Source organism: Ceratotherium simum, chromosome 4, assembly GCF_057802395.1.
Source record: "Ceratotherium simum simum isolate JZ-2026a chromosome 4, ASM5780239v1, whole genome shotgun sequence".
NCBI lineage: Eukaryota > Metazoa > Chordata > Mammalia > Perissodactyla > Rhinocerotidae > Ceratotherium > Ceratotherium simum.
The window spans coordinates 9315697-9340033 of NC_141903.1; the positions used below are offsets into that span (position 1 = coordinate 9315697).

General features: G+C 45.4%; 1 protein-coding gene across 1 annotated transcript; it reads right to left on the reverse strand.

Moving 5' to 3' along the window:
* Positions 1-212: 212 nt before the first annotated feature.
* On the reverse strand, positions 213-22564 carry GABRP (gamma-aminobutyric acid type A receptor subunit pi). The gene is made up of 10 exons (XM_004428532.3): positions 22504-22564; positions 18068-18168; positions 17486-17604; positions 13050-13117; positions 12028-12245; positions 9853-9935; positions 5959-6096; positions 5335-5487; positions 4390-4577; positions 213-2253 (listed from the first exon to the last, which is right to left on the reverse strand). Exons 2-10 carry the CDS (start codon positions 18118-18120, stop codon positions 1951-1953), a joined length of 1323 nt encoding a protein of 440 aa, XP_004428589.1. The 5' UTR covers positions 18121-18168; positions 22504-22564; the 3' UTR covers positions 213-1950.
* Between the last annotated feature and the right edge of the window lie 1773 nt (positions 22565-24337).

Below are 24337 nucleotides of genomic sequence, written 5' to 3' on the forward strand. Positions count from 1 at the left end.
GTCAAAGAAAGGCATCAATTGTGTCACCAGTGTTTATCTTCCTTGGTAGGAAATAGTAGGGTGTGTGTGTGTATTATATGCCTACTGTCTGGGATTGGTGAACATGAGGACAGAATGTGAGCCCACTGAGTTTGTACTATGATGTATACCTTTTCCAAATGGGATCTTACAACACTCATTCTGTAGACGACCACTTGATTTGGTGGGTAGCTAATATGGTATATTTATTTCACAGTTTCACATCTTTACAGTTTTCTTTATATAATGCTTGAATGTGGTTTCAGAGAAGATATTTCCTTTTAAAACTTTTTAAAAAATCACAAATATACATGAACCGTACAACCACGTTCCACCTCTTTTAATTCCCCCATTCCCATTAGAAACATTTTGTTAAAAGTTCAGGTGATCAAACCCATAGAAACTGAATTGTGAGAAGTGTCATAATGGGAAAAAGAATGAGAGCCTGTGGTACAGGGATTTACAGAAGAGAGATGATCTTCCAAAGTCATGGTTTATTTCTGAAAGGAAGGAAAAAGACATACATATATCAGGAAAAGAAGCTAAAGAATTAAAGATGGCAAGCTTCTTTAAAATGATTGAGGCTGAACTGGAAGCATTTATCAAGACACACTTGCAAATCTCTACTTATGGTGCTGTTGGCTGCGCTTGACCAAGGAGCAGGGAGAGATGCACACTTGTGCTTCTTATGTTAGGGTGAGAGTGGCTGGACTTGAAAAAGACAGTGCACCTGCAGCCTGAACGTAGGTTCTGTAAGAAGCCCCATTATTACTCAGAAAGTTCAGGACTCGGGGCCCACAGTCCCCTGTTCATGCAGGATAAGCCACTCCAAGTAGTCCAGCTAGAAGGATCAGGGATCGGACCAAGGCCAAGCTTACTTGTGCTAAGTCTCTTGTTTCTGGGCAGTGCAGCTCATTGTCTAATGAGCATCATTCTTGGTCATTAGAGCATAGGGATAAAAGCTCCACGTGGAAGGATGCAGGGGGTCTGCTGCTGGCAAAGTGTTGCTCAGTGTCAGAGCAGCAGATGGAAATGAACTTGATTCTGCAAGTCTTGATGGCAACGGTCCATATTAAGACTTCTGGAATCAGTAAAAAAAAATTCTTCCATTTGCAAACCTGATGTGGGAAAAGGGCTTTAGCATTGTTTAGGACTGGTGTGCATATAATAGCAAAATGATAAGACATGTCAAATGGGGGAATAAAGGCCCAGAGCCCTTCTAGTTTGGAGAATCCACTATATCTTAGAAACAAGGGATTTATGTTTGAGATTATTGATCCACCAAATTTTTCTTCACTTAAACATTTGATTTTTCAGTGGTAGGACTTAGTTGGAATTTGGGGACAATTCTCCTGTGCTATGAAATACTATATTAAACACGCATCTTCGTACTGAGTTAGTGCAGTGACTTCTAGTGAATTGACTTAGGCCCACATTTCCACATTTCATTTTGATAAAAAACAAAAACCAGAAAATGTTACTCCCTGAATAGACAACAATGCATTTTATAAGCACTGCAGAGATTTAGTAAATGGCATGTATGATTAATTTAGAAAAACCCCTGACACTTAAGGGCTACTCAATACATGTGATGGTCTCCTCACTTTTTATATGAGGTAAATGCAGATCAGGGAGCCACTGAGCAAATAGTCAGCCCTGGGGAGGTTTGTAATCTTGGGCTTCATGGGGATGTCCTTCGTAAAGATAAAAAAGGAATGAGCTGATGTTTCTATTACAATTCTCTGTAATACTAGGACTTCTACACAGCTTAAATAATGGTTGGAGGTCCATTCTTTGAGGAGAAATGCTCAAATGTTATTTTGGTAACTTGTAGCACCATTGGGTTAGGGTGCACACTTGGCTTAGAATACCATCTACATCATTACCTTGTTGAGTTGAAGACCTATGGCATGCAAACAATTCAATATACTTTCAAAAATACATGTAGTATGCCCAATAAAATACATTGGCTAGCATAAAAATCAAAGGAAATAGTAGTTTGGAATATCGATCAACATTACTGGGGTTTTGAATTGTGAAATAATCAACAATCCTGCCTATCTTATCTCGGAAGACAAACTTGAACTTGTCACTGGTTTTCATTGTCAGGTCGCTGTAGTCAACGTTATCACCAGAAATTTCAATGCTGGCAAAGCTGATCTTCCGTTTAAAGCTGGAGATGGAGCTGTTGATGATGTTAGCAATATTGACTTCTTCTACTTCCTTTGTCGTCCCCTAGTTCACAGACAACGCAGTTAGCTTGAAAGACTTGATTCAGCAAAATAAGTAAGTGGGTATTTACATACTTAGAGATCTAAGTATTGAATAATTAGGTTTAATATAGAGTAGCATTGAGTGCCTCAGAGATTGGCTGGTAGGCCAGACTTAGCAGTCCTGTCATCCTGATTGTAGGCACCCATCCCCAGGGTATTATAACGGGAAGAATAACCATTGCCCACTCTAGATATGCAGAACTGTGTGCTAAATGCTAAATGCTCAGTCTTTGAAGTCAGCTGATCTGGGTTCAAATTCCATTCTGCCTCTCACTATTGTGCAACTTTAGTCACCCTAATCCCTTTAAGACTTGATTTCCTTTCCTGCAAAATGGTGATGATATTAATACCTACCTCATGAGACTGATGAGAAGATTAAATGGTATTAAACTATGTAAAGCATTTAGTAGGTGTTTGATGAATTCCATTCTGTTCCAGGTAGGAGGGAGTAATTGATTACAAGAGATAATAGAAACCAGCAGTGTCTTAAGGTCTTTGCCACACAAGCAGAAATAGTGATGCTCCCTGAAACCAGGGAATTGCCATTCTCCAACACGGCGAGGGTGACATAGCATGTGGGGAATGTAGTGAAGTCAGAGAGAGTGGAGTTTGGATCCTTGGCCAGGCCACTTATTAGGTGTGGGGTCTTGGATGAGTTACTCACCTCTCTGAGTGGCAGATTCCTCAACAGTAAAATTGGGATAATAATGGTACCCACCTGATGGGTTTTTGGGTGGACTAAATGAGATGTTGATAAGTTGTTTAGCACACAGCAAGTACTCTGTAGTGAAGCTATTATTATACACATGGCAAAATAAGGGCTTTCTAGTGTCTTCAGTGAAGGATTTCAATAATTCTCCAATCCCCTTTTTGGCAATCTACCAAATCCAGATCTTTCTTTTCTTCTTCTTCCCTTTTTTTTTTTTTTTTTTTTGCAATTAACCATTGTCCCCTTAACAAAGCCTACAGAGAGTAAAATAAATGAAATCCACATTCTTCTTTGGTGTGCATGGAAGATCATTTGCCTTTGGTACTTGTGTAAATAACTGTGTGAAACATTGTTCACGATAGTCAAACACAGGGGAAAAGGCAGCTGGATCTCTGGGCTATTCTGATTCCTCATCTCCTCACTATCAGACCCTGTGTAGTCCTGGCATTTTGCTAAAGGTGGGCACCTCTGCTGTGCTGGATCCCTATCATTTTCTTGCTTGTTAGCATGAGCTTTAGTATGCCAACGTCTACCAAATTGGGCTTCCAGAGAATCCCCTGGTTCCATGGGCCTGTAGAGAATAATAGTTAAGAGCATGGCCTATTTCCCACTGCAAGTGGGAATAATAGATAACTGTTAGGCTTTGGAGCCAAGCAGATTTAGGTTTGAATCCCAGCTCTACCTCCTACTATCTGTATCCCTGGGATAAGTCATTTACGCTTCCCATACCTCAGATTCCACAACTGCAAAAATGGAGATAGACTTACTGGGTTGTTATGAGCATTTTAAATCATATAATATTTGCAAAGGGCTTGTTGCTGTGTCTGGTGCATGTAAATGATCAATAGATAATAACCACTATTATTTATTCTAAGAGCCAGACCACAGTGTTTCATTGCTAAATCAGATGATGACAGTCTTTCCCAATTAGCAGAAAAATATGCTAATCAAGAAATTTGCCACAATTTAATTTTTCCCATACATTTTTCAGTAAACCATTACCTGTATAATTTAAGAAAACAAGAGTGCAACAAAGGATTTAATAGTAAATAGATATTAATCTGAAACTTGTAAGCAGCTGATCTCATTTGGTTTGATATTGGGTTTTTCATGGATGCTTGTTCTTGTGGTTGCAATTTTATGTTGCATAACAGATAACATAGTTATTTTCTGCTGGAAAATTAAATGTATTAATATCTCATTCGTATTTGGCAAAAAGAGAAGTCTTTTTCAAAAGGCGTCATGACTTCCAGATGCCCTCACCTGAACAAAGATGAGAATCAGTGGAGTAAAGTGATTCACTGTGGGGCAGGAACCAGGTCCAGTTCATCTCTACAGACCAGCACATGGCACAAGTGATGAATCACCCAGGGCCCTCAAAATTCTTACCCTATCTTTGGCTGCCATCTGCTGTAAGGAGCTGTAGTGGGCAACTGCGTATTCCAGTAGGGCCCCAAACACGAAGCTAAAGCAGATCCCCAGGTACACATCGATGGCCTTTATAAAGCAGTTGGTGTTGGGAAGAGAAGTGCGGGACCCAATCATCAGTGTGGTCATTGACAACACGGTGGTCACTCCTGGGAAAACAGGAAGGCAATGTTCCCATGTCAGTGGCCAGTGAAGCTTCCACCATCACTTGGCAGACTGTCTTCATTCAGGGGTTGGCAAAGCAGGGACAGGACTCAGAAACAGAACATAGCTCATTTTGAAAAATCTGTGGTCTTCTCGAACAGGGTTGATTTGTTCATTTTGTACAGATATGAGTGATATGGTTTTCTAAATGTTTTGCTTTTTGTCTTTTTGTTGGAGGGGGCCGTTCAGTACACAAAATAACTGACAAGAGACCATGTAATCACAATTCTCCCTTCTCTCTCACTGTAAAACATCAGTTTAAAAATACACTACTGGGCCGGCCCCGTGACTTAGTGGTTGGGTGCTCGCGCTCCGCTGCTGGCGGCCCGGGTTCGGATCCCCGGCGTGCACCGACGCACAGCTTCTCCAGCCATGCTGAGGCTGTGTTCCACATACAGCAACTAGAAGGATGTGCAGCTATGACATACAACTATCTGCTGGGGCTTTGGGGGAAAAAAAAATAAATAAAATTAAAAAAAAAACAAAAAAATAAAAATAAAAATAAAAAAATAAAAATACACTACTCCTAGAGCAGTCTCTCTCAATCTCTGTCTATCTCTCTTTCTCTCTCTGTAAAAGAATCTCTCAAGAAACCAATTCCTGGAACTACCCTGTGAATATCAACGAGAACAATGGCTGAAGGAAAAGAAAAAAAGGACCCGATGACACAATTCTTAGAAACCTCCTGTGGCTGCTGCTTACCAATGCAGGTTCTTGCAGGAACTGAATCGAGGGAGATCCAAAACGAAACCCAGGATAACACCACCAGGAAAGTGGAAGGAACATAGGTTTCCAAAATGAAATACAGGACATTCCTCCGAAGTTCAAATTGCAAGACCAATCGCGTATAATTTCCTGATAGGGTAAACAAGAGATAGGAAATCGTGTCTGCTCACATAGCAGCGTGGTTTCCCTATGGGATCTCTAACTTACCTATATTCACATTAAGCCATCTGTTATTCACCAAAACCTAGTTAATCGTGAACTGCCATTACAGTTTCAATGAAAGAAAATGCTGTTGTACAGAGTGGAATTTATATAGGGTGCTGATGTCTGCCACCCATGTTCCTCTTCTTGTGCCTTTCTCTGTCATAGCACCCCTGCAGCACTGTAACTGCTGGTTTCCTTGACATCTACCTCACTGGACTGTGAGCCTCTTGAGGACCATTTCAGCACTGGGTGTGGAACAGGTACAAGTGCTGAGCCCAAACCCTACTGCGGAGGGGCTTCTGGGCCCCAAAGGGATAACGTGGAGAAAAAAATCTGTTTCGGACTCAGAATGCAACTCAGTTATTCTGACTTTGTACAGTTTGTCCCACAAGTTACCTGTTTCCTGCTGTGTTCTGGTAACTAAGGTGAAATACCGTTGAATGGTGTACTGAGCAAGCCGCAGGTTTTCTAGCCCGCGCACAGAGTCGTTGCCTCGCAGCCAGCTGAACTCCACGTCATTCCCATCATAGCCCCCTGGCAAATAAAACAGTGCCCTGGTCAGTGCAAGAAGGTTACAGATTGAACTGGTCTGGAAAATGCCGCGATATGGAGACAGCGTGAGCTCTGTCTTGATGGTGATAAGTCCAAGGATGATTCCATGCAAAACCTGGCATAGTTTCTCGAGTGTAATTGCAGAGTCTACTCAGAATGAAGCGACCTGCTAGGGCTATTTGCTATCAAGTGAGAACTGGTTCTATGCTAAGCATTGTATAGACCTGGTAGATGAGAAGCCTCTAGAAGTGGTGGCCCTCATTATTTAAATGATATTTATTGAACACATATCTGTGAACACACAAAGGACTATGCTAGACATTGCCTTTTCAGCATAGTTTACCAGTTCTGATGGTGTTCTCAGGGACTTTGCAATTGGTCTGTTCATATTTCCACATTGACTTAAATGCAAAAACAAAGACAAAAACCTTGTACCCAGCCACTTTATTGATGTCTGTAAACATAATAATTTGATAAATCTCAAAGCAGTTTTACTAATATAGTTGATAATAGTAATAATAGCCACCTTTTATTAAATATTTATGTTAAATCCTTTACACATTGTCTCTAATGTTCTCACAAACTAGCAAGGTAGACATTTCTATATTTCTTCACTTATTTTTTTACATTTTTTTTACGTTTTCTGAAATTGGGATGGATTTTATAGTTGATTTATATATAGATAAAGTAGAGCTTACATTTCTTCCTAAAAAATTATTATTCAACAAATGTGCCTTAGAATTGAGGAATGGTAATGTTTTGCCCATTTTATATGTGAAAATGCTCAGATTCAGAGAGGTTGCATAACTTTCTCAGGATAACAAGGCAAGTAATAAACAAAGCCAGGATTGTACCTCAGGGAAGTTTAATCCCAAAGCCCGTGGATGATGATGATAATAACGATGTCTATCATTTAGTAAGCAGTTACATTTCTAAGTGCTTTACAACATTATCATCTCATTTAATCCTCAAAATATCTCTCTGAGAAGATAGATGAATGGTTAATACGCACATGAAAAGATGCTCAACATCATTAGTCATTAGAGAACTGCAGATCAAAACCACAATAAGACCACTTCATACGCATAAGAATGACTATAACAAAAAAGATAGGCAATAACAAATGATGAGAATGTGGAGAAGCTGGAACATTGCTGGTAGGAATGTAAAACGGTACAACCGCTTTGGAAAACAGTTTGACAGTTTTTTGAAAACCTAAACAACAAGTTACCATTTGACCCAGGATTCCAGTCCTAAGCACCTGGGGGGCCCAAGAGAAATCAAATCATGTCCACAAAAAGACTTGTACACTGGGCCGGCCCTGTGGCTTAGCGGTTAAGTGTGCGCGCTCTGCTACTGGCAGCCCGGGTTCGGATCCCGGGCGCGCACCGACGCACCGCTTCTCCGGCCATGCTGAGGCCGCATCCCACATACAGCAACTAGAAGGATGTGGACCTATGACATACAACTATCTACTGGGGCTTTGGGGAAAAAAAAGGAGGAGGATTGGCAATAGATGTTAGCTCAGAGCCGATCTTCCTCAGCAAAAAGAGGAGGCTTAGCACGGATGTTAGCTCAGGGCTGATCTTCCTCACAAAAAAAAAAAAGACTTGTGCACAAATGCTCTCAGCAGCATTATTCATAATAGCTAAAAGGTGGAAACAAGCCAAAGAGACTTGTACTATTTGTATTCTTTTGTATGGAATAAAAAGGGAGTGAAGCAGTAAAAAGGGATGCAGTACTGATCCATGTTCCAGTATGTGTGAACCTCAAAAGCGTTATGCTAAGCGAAAGAAGCCAGATGCAAAAGACTACATATTGTATTTATCCCATTTATATGAAATATCCAGAAAAGGCACGTTTGTAGAGACAGAAAGTAGATTAGTGGTTGCCCCGGGGGCTGGTGGTGGCTGTGGGGAGTGACTATGAACGGGCACAAGGGGTCACTTTGGGGTGATGGAAATGTTCTAACAATGGAATGTGGCAATTGTTGTACAACTCAGCAAATTGCCTAAAAATCTTTGAAATTTACACTTAAAATGGGTGAATTTTATGGTATGTAAATTATATCCCAATAAAGCTGTTAAAAAATAACTCCGAGTCAGATACTAGTATTTTTCCTACTTCATTGATGAGAAAACTGAGGTCCAGAGAGATTAGTTACTCACCCAAAGTCACACAGCTAGTGACAGGAAAAGCCCAGTGATTCTGGTACCCGTGATCTCAAACCTCTCGGAACTATATTGCCTTTGTTTTCAAGGCTGCTGGGAAATGGGATGCCAGTGTTGGGACTAACATTTCTTAAGTCTTAGCTTATGGTATCCACCAGCGAGCAGCACTTATCTCCTACTTCATAGGGTGGAGAAGTAGTCATGAGCTCTTAGAGGATTTACAGACAAAAACTGTCTGTGGGCTTTCCCTTGGAAGCACCCCAAAATTTACTGAAGCTAGCTGTCCAAATAGGCCTAGGATCCCAAAGACATAAAAACTATCCAAGAAAGTGAATAGTACAAGCTCCTACTTGGGCATTTTGCTTTTACAACTAGTAAATGCTCACAATCGTGACATTATCGCCACTCTGTCCCTGGATGGATATGAGCAATTATGGGATGGTATCAATTCTTTTCTAGGGATGGCGTTCAGGAAAAAACCCTTGGTGCGGTTTCTGTACCCAAATAACTGCTAATAAACATTCCACGAACCTTCCTCTGCTCACTAGGGACGGTATTTATGCAAGCAGAGTATTGAAGTTTCCAGGAGCATCTCACTCCTGGGATTTAAGATGAGCACAGCCACACAGGGAGGGCAATTACTTTTTCCATGGGCTGGAGATGAGTTCTCTTTTTGATAACCTCAACTTTTATTCTGCCCCCAAACAGCTATATTGCTTCCAGAAGGTTTCACATGCATTTAATCGATAAGGTAATTAATCTGCCTGTCTGAGTCGTTAATTAAATGTCTACCTCTGAAAAATGACTGCTGCCTCATAATGGTTGTGCTCCTGGGATGTTGGCCACTGTGTCCTCCTGTCAGAAGTGCCCACTGATCTCCAGTGCTTGACTATAGTTTTTCCTCCTCACACAAGCCATGCCTTGATGTCTTAATAACTCCTATCTAAGATGTTGTTTTCCCAAGACACCTGTCGCAGATACTGCTCCCCAAGTTTGGTGGGCATTTCGGAGTGGTTTACTAAGGAACAATGGAGATTACTCAACAATACCAGGAATTCATTTGACACACATCAACTTAGAGCAAATGCTCGTTCGTCATCATAAACAAATTCCCAGATTGCAGTTTAGATGCCCACTTATTGGCATTACTGCATTAAGCTTTATAGATATATCAAACAATTTCTTTTAGAAGCTGGAAGCAGTCGTGCAATAAATGTCAATGATTGCTTTGTATATTTGCCATTTCTAACCTTTGTTGCGTTCTTTCTGGCTTCCATGACTTAGCAGATTCTGAGTCCCACTCCTCGTCCTATTGCCTCACAATTCCTTGGTTGTCTTGTCCACTCTTAGGTGGAAATATCTGGTGCCAATGCACAATGATGCCCCCCAAAAGATGTACTGTTGGAAGGTTTGTCTTGGAGCCCTTTCTAAATCTCTCTGGACGTACTGTCAGAAGGGCTGAACCCATTGTAACCAACATCAATAAAAAACAGGACACTCCTCATCAATACACAGAGCTAAGTCACCCAGGAAAATCATCTTAGGGGCCTGCAGGATATATACTCACAACTTTCCAGTTGCAACTTGCATGTCTGTGTGTCCATGGGGTATTTAGACAGGTCCATGTTACATGCAACAGTTGTTGTGATTCTAAGAAAGGAAAAATGGGTTCAAAAAGAGTGTTATGAGGATGCTATAGAAAGCGTACATTCCCTTTTAAGGGCCACTCCAAGAGGACTTTGACCTTGACTCTTACGGTGAAAGTGTGACTTGGAGCCTGCATTCAAAGCATTCCTGAGGTTTTCTGTGCTAAGCAACACCTGGGAGACGTAGTTAAAGCTGAGGTCCAGAGTGGAAGAAGCTGGAACGTTGGCAATTCAGAGGCAAACTTGCAAGAATATCACAGGACAGAATCACTCACTGGCTTGTTTGAGATGCTTTTGCATCCATTTTTTAAATTTAATCTTCATGACAAAGCCATGAGGAGCTAGACCAGAGATCACTGTCACTACTGTCACCATTTGACAACAGACTTGGGGGGCTCGCTTAGGCTCACGCAGCTCTTAGTGGCAGAGGTGGGGCAGGAGCCCAGATGTCCTGGTCATGCAGTCCAAAGCTCCCTGCCTCCTGGAGGGGACTAGCATGCAGGGGACATGGAGGGCATCACAGGGCACCAGGCACTGTGGCTCTTGGGGACTAACACCCAGAGACATTCAATTAAACATCAGTTAAGCCCTCACAATGGAGATTTCAATTGAAAGACATTTATTTTCCTTTTTCTTTGGAGTCATACATTTTTATTAAGCACGCTATTTATTAAGCACTGTGCTGGGTGCTTGGGGAGAGCGGAAATGATTATGGCATGGTGCCCACCTTGAGGAAGCTCACACTCCCTTAGGGTAGACAGAGACTAACCATAGCTACTCTTTCCTGAGGGCTTACCACTAGCCAGTCCCTGCTCAAAGTGCTTCACATGCATTATCCCTTTGAATTTCTACCACAGCTTTATGAGGTAGGAAATATTATTCTTCTTTTGCTGCTGAGGAAACTGAGGCTCAGAGAGTCAAGTAGTTTGCCTAAGGTCACAGAGCAGGGACTTGCACCAAATCTGTCTGACTCTGGAGCCAGGCTATTAACCATCATCCATTATTTATACTCCATGTACAGGACAGATTGTGATATGTACCATAATACAGACACACACATAGGCACACACATATACGTACACACACATACACACATATATGTGCTATGGGAACACAGGGAAGGGGGACATTAATGTTAATTGGAGTTGGGGTCAAGGGAGAGGTCTAGTTAGGCTTCTTAAAAGAAGAATTGGAGTTTTGGTTGGTCTTTGCAAAATTCAGTGCAGCTGAGGAATGTCAGATGAACAATCCAGAAATTCAGTTCGTTGGTTACCTCAGTCTTTGTTTTATAACTTCAGCCTCTAACTTGGAATTAAAGATCAGCTCCATGAATATTTGGTTCCTGAACTTCTCCCCAAGGCCACTGGGAGAGTTGTTTGCACAATCCTTGCACATCCCTTGCACAGACAGCGATGAGTCCTCCACCTTTGGGCTGCCTCATACAGCACCTTTCCTGTTCTAGCCAACCTGTGGCTTGATGAACAATTGGGTGGAAGGAACTTTTGGCCTCAGGGATTTGGTGGGGGCAGCCAGGAGCCCAAGGCTGCTGGTGGCAGAGGCCTTGGGGCATGGCACTTTGATTCTCTGTACACAAATAGCTCAGACAAGTAGAGAAGCATTCTGGAGCTACCCCATGAAAGGAAAGTTCCTGGTATGTACCTCTCTGTTTGCTCTTTCTGTTCCTTTACTTCTTCATTTGCTAACTTCCTTTTTCTCTTTAGAACTCAGCTCAGAGTCCTGTAAAAGCATCTCTAACATCACCCCAAACCACTAACCTACTCCCCTACTTGGGCCCCCAGCACCCTGAACTTCCTTTGCCTGTGTCTGTGTCAGGACACTGTCTCATTCAGCTCTGTATCCTCAGTGTCCAGCACAGGGCCGTTCACAGAGCAGGCATTCAGTAGATGCTTGTTGAGCCAAACTGAACTGACAGAGGTCCCTTCTTCTACGGGGACAAGGACCTAAGCACGCAGGAGCAAGAGAAGGGTGGGACCTCAGCGTGGTTATGAGTGCTGATCAGAACTACCCAAGGTGTATCCAGGCCTTTTATTCCAGGTGTTTCCCCTGCCAGCCTGAGGTTGCAGGTTCCCAGTTACCTGAGAGCATACAGGACAGTGCCGTTGGAGAAGAGGCGGATGAGCCTGTTTCCCACAGTGACTTCATGGAGGAAGGATGTCTTGGACTCCACGATGTAAGTGTCCGGTACCCAGAGGAACTCCACGAGGCGGGCGTCCAGAGTGAAGCTCTTGCTGCCCTCAAACACCAGCCGCGGGTCCGCCCAGCGCTGTCTGAGGTATATGGTGGCTGTGTAGTCCTGGGGGTGGGAGTGGGGGTGTGTGGGGAGGGGTGCCAGGGGCGGAAATGGATGAGGGAAGAAAGACTCCAAAAACAGAAGGAAAGGGGTTGGGTCTGACTCCCCTCCCCACCTCCACTTAGGTCTGGAGCACACACTACAGTAGACACTGGTGAATAACGTTTGTCTTGGGGTGGTGGCCTGTGGCAATAAGAGAACAAAGCACCTTATTCAATCTAGATAATAACTCCCACTGCCAAAAGGGAACCCCACTCGGAGCATGTTCAGGGCCTTAACTTACTTGCCCTCTGTCACAGAGGGCCCACCAAATTGTTGAAGATTTTGGTGAGCTAAGGGTTTAGGTTGTCGAGGATTTTCCCAGAATGCACGGTGGGCCCTCTTGGCAAATTGCCTTTAGTGTCACCTTGTCTTCAGTGGGTTCTCTTAGGTGAGAGGATGGTTGAGAGCAATGACATGATTGTTGGTTGTCAATGGCTTGTCTCCTGCTCTGTGAGGGGCCATGTGACATTCTGGCTTCCCCACTACACTTCCATTCTTTCCCCCATTTCTATCCCTCACCAAATGCACCCACTCCACTCCCTCATTTCTTCCCTGCCGGCCTTTGAATCCACTTTCCTCTTGATATTCAGAAGATCTGTTTTACGAGAATCTTCCACTGTCCTGACTTTCAGGATAGGCCTCCAGCTTCTGCATTCCCAGTGCAGGAGAGCTGTAAGTCTCTGTTTCTCATAAGCTGGAAAGTGTATTCCCATAAAACAAAAGGAGAGGGACTCCTTGGGTGGAAGACTAAGGGGCCACACTTACCATGTTACTCTCTGAAATACTAGAAATACTTGCAATGTCCAGAGTCAGTGCTATCTGAACTGGTTCTCCTAAGAATGAAAAAAAAACCTGAAAGACTTACATAGAATCGTATGCAGAAAGTTTCCTAACACTACATTAGCGTAATTAAAAGACATATATTAGAAAATTACAAAAGCGACACTTGCCTTTTGGAAAATTTTAAACTATCTAGAAGTATATAAAGTAAAAGGCTAATTTCTATCCTTCCCCTCTCAGGAGGAACCGTTGTGTAGAATGTGCCTCCCTTTGTGTGAAAACAATGCACAAATATACAGTTAGCTTAACACATGAGAGACCATGCTATATTCATTAGTGTATATTACAAACGACGTAGTTTATTTGCTGCTTCTTACTTAGAGGATATCTCCTACGGTATTGCAAGGGACTAATTATTTAGCAGTGTAATAGAGATTTGGGAATTTGTGCACAGATGTCCTTTTTTTTCTCCCTCATCTGAGTAAATTTACCACAAGATGGCATTGAAGACTGCTCATGTTGAGCTCTTCCTCACATCCTGACACCTCCTTCCTCTCCCTTTACTCTCCAGGAACCCTAAACTATCTAGAATTCTAGAACTTTCTCCACTGAGGTCTCGAGTCACCATTCTCAGAAGCCAGGCCAGGACTTGAGAAGTGGAAGAAAGCCCAGGCAGCAGAAAGACGTGAGTTTAGAGCTGGGAAAGTTACCAAGTTTTTCAGAACAGCAGTTTCCTCCCTCAAGGAGGGTAATGCTAATGATAGCATAGGCTCACGGAGAGGGTTAAACAAGATTAGGCGTGTGGCAGCTTCTTTGCACGGTGGCAGCGGCAAGAAGAAATGTACGTGAAGTGCTTGCTCAGCCGGGCGTCCAGAAGGTGCTCAAAACTAGTTACCTCTACAAAGCTCCCAGCATTGAGTCTGTCACGTAATAACAGGCATTCAGTAAATGGCAGTCTCTTCCCTTCCCCTCTTCCATAATTCTAGCTAACTCTGGAAAAGGAACAACTCTGCTCACCAGGTTAATAGAAATAGCATCCTCTTGTGACAAATAACTGCGGGTGCCTCAGGGGACTGTGACAGCCAGGAAGAGGAGAGGCAGAATTCAAAGGAAGCTTAAAAACCCCGTTGGTAGGAATCAGACAAAGCAACCTAATTATTAATCAAACGGAATCAAGCCATAGAATATAGGTAGGAATTTGGAAATGGAGTTTCAGAGCCAATGCAATTAAAATAATTAAGTTTATACTTGGTGTTAATACTTGGTGGAAGACAAAGGGAGATCTTTGGGGGCAGATCCTGGAAGGTGCCGAGGGAATGTGGTGCTAAGAGGTTTTCGGCCCCTCAGAGTGGCATGGTGTAGCGTCAAGAAGAGGAGCTTGGAGTCAGAGTGTTTGAATTCCATGTCAGCCACTTCATAGCTGTGTGACCTTGAGAAAATTGCTAAACCTCTCTGTTCTACAGTTTCTCACCTGTGAAGTAGAGCTACTAGTGCCTACCCTCAAGGGTTGGGCTGGGAAGGTTACAGGGTCTATTTTAAGTGCCTGGAACACAGCAGGCAAGTCAGTCAGTGTTAGTTGCCCTCCCTGAGGAATGTGGAGAATGCAAAACACACAAGAGCTCCAGCCCCTCTATGTTTTATATTTAGTTTGTTTCTAGATAGTCTGTCCAGGCCTTTCCTTGGTTGGCTTGTATTTATGGACCAGAGCTTGTTCTTTCTTCCCCTTTAGTTATAAAAGTTAGCTGTGCCACCAGAGGGCAGCTTTCTCCTAGGAAAGAGGTCAGAGCCAGCATTCACTAGGGCCTGCTCACAAACCTGTGCTCTGTCTTGCTCAGCCTCTGAAAGATCCTATGCAGGTCTCGTCTCTTAAGGACCTCGGGGTCCTAGAACCCAGGTGGACAGACATCACGGAGACTAATAGCACCTTCACAGGCCTCCAGGCTGCCATGTAAATGCAGGCTCCTTTAGGAGGCAGAGTGCCAAAAAGCATATATCAGGAGGTTGCGAGTTGTACCATCCCCTCTTTTTTTTTTAAAATTTAACCAGGCATCCTGTATTATTTTTATTTTTATTTATTTTTTTGAGGAAGATTGGCCCTGAACTAACATCTGTTGCTAATCATCCTCTTTTTCTTTGTTCTCCCCAAAGCCTCAGTACATAGTTATATGTCCTAGTTGTAGGTCCTTCTAGTTCTTCCATGTGGGATGCTGCCTCAGCATGGCTTGATGAGCGGTGAGGAGGTCCGTGCCCAGGATCCAAACCTGCGAATCCCAGCTACGCAGCCAGGCCGGCCCCAACCTTCCCTTCTTTTTGACTGAGGGCCCTTTGCCTCATTTTCCCTGCAGGTGGTTCTGGGCCTCACATCCCCTTGAGTTCACCTCAGGTTCAGAATGAGCATCTTGCCCAAGGACCCTGCATCTTGTTGGCCAGTGAGCAGGCAACAAGAAGGGCAGTGTCCTGGCCTAACTGTTTGGGATTTGAGAGGTAGAGAAATTGTTGAGTGGACCTAACCAGAGTGTGCAGACTCATATTCTTGTTGTTAGCGTTCAACAAGGCCTGGGAAAGCCAGGGGAGGTTGAAGTTTCCCTAGGTCCCTTGACATAAAGACCTCAAATCCTAACTGCGCGGCCATGAAGATGCGTCTCTCAGATCTCCAACTGAGGGGGTGTAATTGACCAAGGGCCAGAGCTGCCTTGCTCTGAACTCTGTTACCACGCTTGCTCTGGGGCCACACTTCCCATGGCCTGCACCCTACCAGTGACTGAACGCAGCAGGGACACTAAGGCAGGCCTGTGCCTTGGAGGCACGGAGGTGGGAGACTCCTCTGACAGCAACTTTGGCTCAAGGACTCCTGGTGGCCTTTCCAAACACACTTAGAACTGCACTGCCAGCTAAGTCCTCCGCCCAACCTTCCTTCCCTCCCTCTCTCCTTCCCTGGGGTCAACCTGCATTGCAGTCAGACAACTCGCAAGCTTCCCTCTTTCCCTACGCCATATTCCCTCACAGTTACTGCCCCAATAAATATCTTACACAGACAATCCCCTCTCGGTGTCCGCTCCTCAGAGGACCTGGACTAACCCCCTGATCCTAGATCTGGCCATAGAATTTTATCGTCTGAAGGGAGGAGCTGGAAGGAAAGGGATTAAAATGGACTGACCCTCAATGATATGGCAGGCACAGTGCGTCATGTTTACACACTTCACCTCATTCAATCCTCCCTGTGAGGCAGACGATATGTCCCCGTTTTAAAGAAAGGTAGAATGAGGCTCAGAAAGCTAAGGTTCTTGCCAAGCAGTAGAGCCAGGAGCCAAACTCAGGTTTGCTCAATGCCAAGGCTCTTTCTACTACTTTCTGCTCTATGTAAGGAGATGTTAGACACCCCCGGGGTTCAATCTTGCCTTTTACAAATAGAGAGACTGAGGCTCTGTGAAGAAGTAGGTAGTTGGTCTCATTCTCTCCCTCCTTGCCTTATTCTTTCAACAAATATTAATTAACAACTTGCTGTGTGTCAAGCACTGAGTTGCCACTGGGGTTAGTGAGGTAAATAAAGCAAGACTCCCCAAGAGGCTGCAAGAGAGAGCTGAGACAGACATAAAATCAGTGATCTTGACGGTATCACCAGGTAATGACTGTGATTTGGAGATGTGCTCAAAATAAAGTGTGAAGAAAGGGGATGGGGCCTGGAGGAATCAGAGAAGGCTGCTCAGAGGAGGAAGTCTTTGATCTGAAACAGAAAGGAAAATTGGCATTTTGCCAGAGAGTCAAGTTGGAGAAAACTGTTCTTGGCAGATAAACAGTCTCAGCAGAGGCTTGGAGGCCAGGGAAGCCTAGAGGTCAGGGAACACTTGGGGCACACTCATGGGAGGGCTCAGGGGGAGGAGTTGGTGCACGTGAGACTGTCAGACAGATAGGGGTTCGGCTAGGAGGGGCCTGGTGTGCCATGCAAGGGGCTCTGGGCTCTATGCTGAGGATGCTGGGATGCAGGCAGGTATTTTGAGCAGGCAAAGGGACCAGGCGGGTCACCCAGGTGGCAGAGCAGGGACTTAGCTTTGAGGTGGCAGGCTGGAGGCAGCTAGACCAGGTGGAGTAGTCCTGGTGAGACACGATGAGTTTCTTGAACAATGACATTGGAAGTAGAGGCAGAAGGAAGACAGCGTGTGAGAGGTTGTCTGGAGGCTCTGGGGACCATTTCTTTGGGGAAAAGTGTTTCTTTATCCCATGGAGAAAGGTGGAGAGGCAGAGTGCTTTCCCCAAGGTTCCGTGAAAAATCACTGGCATCTGTCCTCATCCATCACTGCCAATCCTTCACAGGCTGCAGATCAGAGAACGGAGTCACCCAAAACCCCCTGCAACCCTCCCCTGCATAGCGTCTCTGTTCCTGTCCTTTTGAATTGATGTCCTGGACAAAAAGGATGACCTACCACCAAAATTGGGCCTGAGAAATTTGTTGTATCCTGCTGTGAGATTCTCAAAGCCCGGCAGGGAGAGCTTGTCACTTCTGCCGACCTCGATGTTGAACCGATTCCCCTGGATGCACATCCTGGAAAAGAAAATGGATTTCGGTGCATGTGCTTGCTTACATGTGAATAACTGTGTATGCATAAACTTGAGTTTGTGTTCCCATGGGTGTGTGTGTGTGCTGTGCCCATGTACCACGGTGACTGTCCCAAAAGAAATCTCTAATTTTCAGCTGCTGAATTAATTAAGTCCCTATCCCACTCCATTTTATTACTCATTTGCCGTACATCAGAATGTTGTGGTAATTTGGAACGCTCCAAGCGTCTTCTCAAATAACACACGGGGTTCATCTGTCTATGACCATTTTGGAAGCTTGAGTTCTCCAGAGAGAATAAATGGCAGGAAGTTGTATTGCCCAGGTGTCAGGGAGGTGAACGGACTAGGTTTTGTCTCCCGCTGTGAGTAGGAAGAACTGCCCCGCCTCCCACCGCATGCACTGATGCAAAGCCATTCAGACCAAGGCTGTTGTGGGGAGCAGAGCTCACCTTCCAGAGAAGAGACTCAGACACATGAAGGTCAAGTGGAGACTGTATCTCATGCTGAAGAGCCGCTGGCGCAGAGAGAGGCTGAAGTCGGAACCGATCACCTGGGGAAACAGACGGGGCAGGTGGGAGGCAGACAACCCAAAAGGCTCACCTCCTCCCAGCCCAGCTTCTCTGTCCTATGAGTTGTCAGTTGCAGCATTTTCTCAACATGCGTGAGGAGTAGCCGCTTTCCACACCTTCCGAATACAGCTCCTGCTCTCTGCGTGCCATCCAGAATGACTTCATTCTGGAGGATCACATTTTAAATCCAACCCAAATAAAGGTGGAGACTGTTTAGAGAGTGGCTTACCAGCACCAGAAATGCAGCTGGTCCACCCTGGGCTGTGTATGTGGGGAGCCCCAAGACTGTCCTTACCCTGTCCTTGTCCTGACTTTGCCAGGAAGGACACCCCCAACTATACACTCACCCCAACCATGCCATTTATCCGAGGGTCTAGGCCCATTAAGCAGGTCATCTAGACAAGAAATGAAAACTTCCCAAGAACCTTCCATGTACCAGGGAATGTGTTAGGTACTTGCCCACAGATCTTCTCACTTGATCTTTACAGTGCCCTTGAGGTGGGCGGGTTCATCCCTGTCTTGCGATGAGGAAACAAAGGCTCATGGGAAGTCACCGTGCTTGTGAATGTCAGAGGAGACTCTGAATCCAGGGCTAGCAGCCTTGCCACCCAGTGACACTGGCTACTCTCCCAACCTCCTGGACCTGCTCCCTGGGGGCTCTCAAGCCATTCAGCTGGTGTGGGTGAGCATCATGTATGCACGAGGACTGTCGGGATAGGCCTGGCTCCGGGGCCTGGCCTCCTCGGGTTTGGGAGCTGCTGTCAGATGTCCCTCTGAGAGAACAGCAGGCAGCCAGGCCACCAAGCCTGTGACTGGTCATGCTGGTGACAGCAGAGTAGGGGTTCTCAGACAGGACTCATGAGGGCCCCATTCCCAGGCAGGCCTAGGGTGGGTCATCCCCTCCTCTGTGAACCAGGCCACTTTCTAGAGTCTAGACATTCTGGGGCTTAGGGTGCGATTCAGCCATTAATTAACTAATATTATTTTACTTACAAAACAAACACATGCTCATTGTAGAAATGAAAACAAGATAGAAATGTATAAAGTTAAAAGTGTAAGTCCCAGTTACGTGTCAATGTGGGTTTATCGATTTAACAAAAGTACCACTCTAGCGGAGGATGTAATAGTGGAGAAGGCTGGGCATGTGTGGGAGGCTCAACTTTGCTATAAACCTAAAACTTCTTTAAAAAATAAAGTCTGTTAAAGAAAAGTGTAAATCCCTCCCTAACTTCTCTCAAGTCTCATATCTCTGAGATAACCACTCTCAACAGTTGTTTCCACATATACACATGTATAACTATACACACGTATATCTTTGAATGGAGGAAAAGATTTAAAGGCAAAATTGGGCTGATAGCATGCGTATTTTTTTGCTGTTTACATTTTTTCACTTAACAATAATAACAGCAAATATTTATTGGATGCTTAATGCATGCTTGCACTGTGTTAAGAACCTCTCGAATCCTCACAACAACTTTTTGAAGTAGTTACTCCCCTTCTCCTCATTTTACAAATGAAAAAAACTGAGGCTTTGAGAGGATAGGAAACAGTTCCAAGGTTACATAGCAAGTGAGGGGAAGAACTGAATCCAGGAAAGCTGACCCAAGCACTTTTAATCACTGCACCATGACACACGTTCCTTCCCATTGCCAGAGACATCTTTCCATGTCACTTCCTGTAGATCTGCCTCATTCTTTCTAATGGTTGCAAGGTATTTCATAAGATCAATGTACCAACATTTACATAACACATGTCCAATTTATGGATACTAAGTTATTTCCAAATTTTTTACTGTTACAAAATCAGTATGAACATCTCTGCACATTTATAAGCTCCTATAATTCTGCACTCTGTCGTGTTTCTCCACTTCAGCCCTTTCCTTCTCCTCATCAAAAATACTAGCTATAAAATCACATTATCAATTTACTAATGATCATATTCAAACTTTCTCCCTTTAGTTCATCTCTGCAATCTCTGTCCTTCCCTGTATCCTCAGCATCAAGTTTGAGAGGGTCCATGGGCTGGCTCTCACGCCTTCTACCCTTTCATCCAATTTTCCAAAGGCTCAATGAGCTCCTGCTATGAATCAAACACGTGTGAGGCATCCCCTGAGCTCCCATCTAGTAGAGGAGAGAGTGTAAGCAGTGAAAGAACGCAATGTTCCTTGTGACTGTCCTACGGCAGGGGCCGAGGCAAAGGGTACATGGTGTGCAGATGAAGTGAGTGGTCAACCCCATTGTGGGAGGGGGGGACAGTGCCAGGATGAAAAGTCATAGAGAAGGTCATTTGATTCTTGAAGAATGTGTTTGCATTTGCCAAGTGAACAAAGGAGGACAGGGGCCCTCTGGATGTTGGGCAAAGATGTTGAGGCTTGCCTACAGACACTCTGCTGCTACCCACTCTGCTCAGTCCCTCCCTGAGCCCATGGCCATCTGCGACTTCTTCCTAGTCTGGCCTGAATTAGCTCAACTCTCATTTTGGGATATTCCTCAGTTCTTCCTCCTCCTATAGGAAACTGCCCTTGATCAAGTAAGCTGGGAAACCATCTAGTCTTCAGCTCCAAGACTCCTACTGAATCGTGTTTTCCCTGTGGCCAACCTATGTTAGAAAGCGATAATGTCTGGGCCTTGGGCCTCTGGATCTTCTCCAAGGAGTCTCACGCTCTGAGAAGCTTTGCCCAGGCTAGACCCGGAAATGTGAACCCATCCCACCCTGCTTGCTCTGGTTAGGTTGCTGAGATGTCTCATTTTATAATGAAAGAAAAGACAAGTAGAGAAATCCCTCTAAATGCCTTCTAGGTGCTAGGTGACATGCTTAGTGCTTAATCTCATTTAATTCTCACGACCATCTGGCCTAGTAGGTGTTAATTTCTAGACCTGAATCTCAGATTGGTGAAGAGATTTGGCTGAGGCCACATAGCAATTAAATGCTCATGATTTGAATCCAGGTCTTCCAAACCCCTGTTCTTTGCACTGCGTTTTGGAAGAGGGCCCCCCACTCCCTAAGCTGAACTGGATTCCACCGGGCTCTGGTCCTTCTTACGCCAAACTCATCTCTGGGATGGAGTTCTGCATCCACGTACCGAGTGGCAAGTGCAGCTGGTGCCTTCACCCCATGTGGCAAAGGAGCCAAGCATTAAATGACGATTTGTGTATCCACCTACCTGAATGGAGGCTCGGGTCACCAGTTCTGATACAAATGCTGGGAATGGCATTTGGCAGAGCCGTGCACTGACCCACTAGATGGCAGTGCCCCTAGGGCTGTCCCTGCAGCTGCAACTCAGAGATTCTGCCTAGAACCATCTAGCCTTTCGCATCTGCAGGAACATGGCACTCAAGAGGTCCCTGGAGGCTCCTGAGTAGGGCAGCCTATGGAATCTTACCCTACTCCGAGGGGATCTCGTTCACGATCCTGCCTCTACTGGTAGAAGAGAGCTTGAACTTTAGATTCAGACACATCTGAGTCTTAACCTCTAGAGCCTCAGTTTTCCACCTGACAAATGGGAATAGAAAGCACTCAATAAACAGTTTTCATTGTCCTCTCCCTTCTGTGTCTTCCGTGGGGACTTCAGTGATCCCACTATGACTATGAGAACCCAAAGCTCAAGCTCTTTCTATACACCCTATGCTGCCGCCCAGGGTGTGAGCTGACTGTGGTGTCATTTTGAGGGCATCACTTTGGCAGCACCTCAGGAAGGACAGGGTCAGACACAGGATCACCTGGGTGGCTGACGGCATCTTTTTCTGGACTGGCTCTGAGAAGCAGAGGTAATTCCAATATGTGTGGATTTCCACTCCTGTTCCCAGAATCTCCATCACATAAACACTGTGAACCCCAAACTTGTCATGCTCTCCCTCCTTCTCCCTCAGGCACTGTTCCCCTGTCACCAGTCACTTCAGCACAGAAGAATCATTTTTTGGGAAGCAGGAGTGGAGCCCGAATTAGGTTGAGGTGAGGAGAGGCATTATCGCCGTGGGTCCTCCTTAAGAAAACCACAGAAGGGGAAGTTGTGCGGTGTGTGCCCCGGTTGGCAGCACAGAGAGGAGCACCTGTGGCTCTAGTGTCAGACGAGAGCTCTAATCGTGGCTCTGCGCTCGCTCTGAGCTGGGGTTACTTCCCCCTGAGGTTCAGTTTTCTCCACTGTAAAATGGGATAGTAATCAACAATTCTTCAGACAATGGTGAGACCTGATACAAAGTAGGTGCTCAGCAAATTCCAAGCCAGCCCCCTTCCCTCAGTCCCAGCAGCGCTTGTATTTGACACTCTGCTTCCCTCTCCTCCCTCCAAGCACTAGGAGGGGCCAGCAGTTCCCTTACCAGACAGCTGCGGAGAATCTGTTAGGACAGGTTCTTCGGGCCTTCAGGCCGGGCTTTCAGGCTGGGCATGGGCTTCGGGGTCCCTGAGATTCTCCCCATCCTCAACCTTGACACCTTGGATGCGAGCACACAGCCACTCTCTGATGGAGTGGCTCTCTCAGTGGGGGAGACAGCTGCAGGACTGGGTAACCAGACAGGTGGGCGGAGCCTCTTGCAGCTCCTCCCCTGGGTGACTCTCTGGCCTGGTCCTGGGTATCTGTGGGAATCGCCTAGCTCCTGCTATGGCTACTGGGTGCCAGGGGTTTGATTCTGAGTTGGAGTCTCAGCCATGCTCCTGAACTCAGCCAGAAAAGACTCTTGAGATCAAAGATCCATTAAAGTCAAATAAAGCTGGTGACCCCACCTACCATTCCTGGAAGATGAGTCCCAGGTTATGAATTTGGAGGACACCCCTCTATCCTGGTATAATGGGTGGGAGTTGGCAGTATGTAAGACCTTGGGCAAGCCACTTCATGCACCTTTCTAGTCCTCAGCTTCTCATCCATAAGATAGAACTTGACAATTCTAAAATTCTGATTCCTGGTTGTGCATTTTAAGAGCATTTTTGGGATCAACAGAAAGTCCAGTCTATGTAAAAGGAGACTTGCAGATCGCAGGATGTCATGCTTCTTTCCAGGATGGGAAGTTTCAAAAAGAGACGTAGGAGCCAAGAGAATAGAGGAGAGAGGCTGAGCTGGCCAACCCAGGAAGAGATGGGAGAGACTTTGGGAGAAATGTGGTTAGATTTCTAGATCTCTCCTCCTTCCCCATCCCCATCCCTCACATGAAGGATTCTTTAACTCCCTGCAAAGTCCCTTTAGGAGCATCCTTCCTCCGTGGCCAAACAGAAGTGCTTCAACAGTGTTCGCAGAGCCCTGAGTCCTCCCTGTCACCATAGCCAGGGGCCCGAAACTCACTCCTGGCTCCAGCCCCGTGGGAAGGTACAAGGAATTCCCTGGAGTCTTATCTTTGCACCCTGAGAGACCTGGGAGCCAGGGAGGGAGTCTGATGGAGGAGTCCAGGAGACAGCTGAGTCTGTGACAAGACGCCCCAAGGCACCTTCTACCCTGCTGACCTCATGGCCAAGCTCCCGCCCAGACCCCCGCCAGTCTTGGAGGAGGGAGGGTGGGGAGACAGGGAGAGAAGTAGGAGAGGGAGTGAATGGAGCTGCAGGGAGTAAAAGGGGGTAGGAAGGAGAGGGTGGGCCTCGGTGTACAATGCCCCATAGATGCCTTTGGCTCCAAACCAGTTTCCTTAGTGTGCCCCTGGAGCCTGGCCAGCCTTGAAAACATTTCTGTTCTGGTCAGTAGGGAGTAGGCGCCTGAAGAGAAAGCTCTTTGATTTCTCTGGGGAGGCCTCATTTTCACCTGAGAACCTTGAAGGCGGTTGGAACAGGAATGGCTGAGGGGCCGGTTTCGGGTTCTTAATGAATGGAAAGCGGTTTGGGGCTTTTCTCAGAATTTCCAAGATGTTCTCATATAAAACAAAGGCTCAAAAGTAACAACGACAAGTCAGAGCTGGGGAGTTGGGGCGGGGGTAGGGAGGGGCCTGTCCTCTGACTCAGGTGCAGTGAGACTTTGATGAAAGAACACAGGCCAGCTAGCTAGGTGGCTTTGGGCAAGTTACTTAACCTCTCTAGATCTCAGGTTTCCTTATCTGACAAATGGGGGTGATGATTCCTCATAGCACTGCTGCAAGAATTCAGCAATGACAGACGTGATAGCATATCTGAAACCACCTGGCATATTGCTCCTGGCACATTGTAGATGCTCAATAAAATGTTCTTTTTATCCTG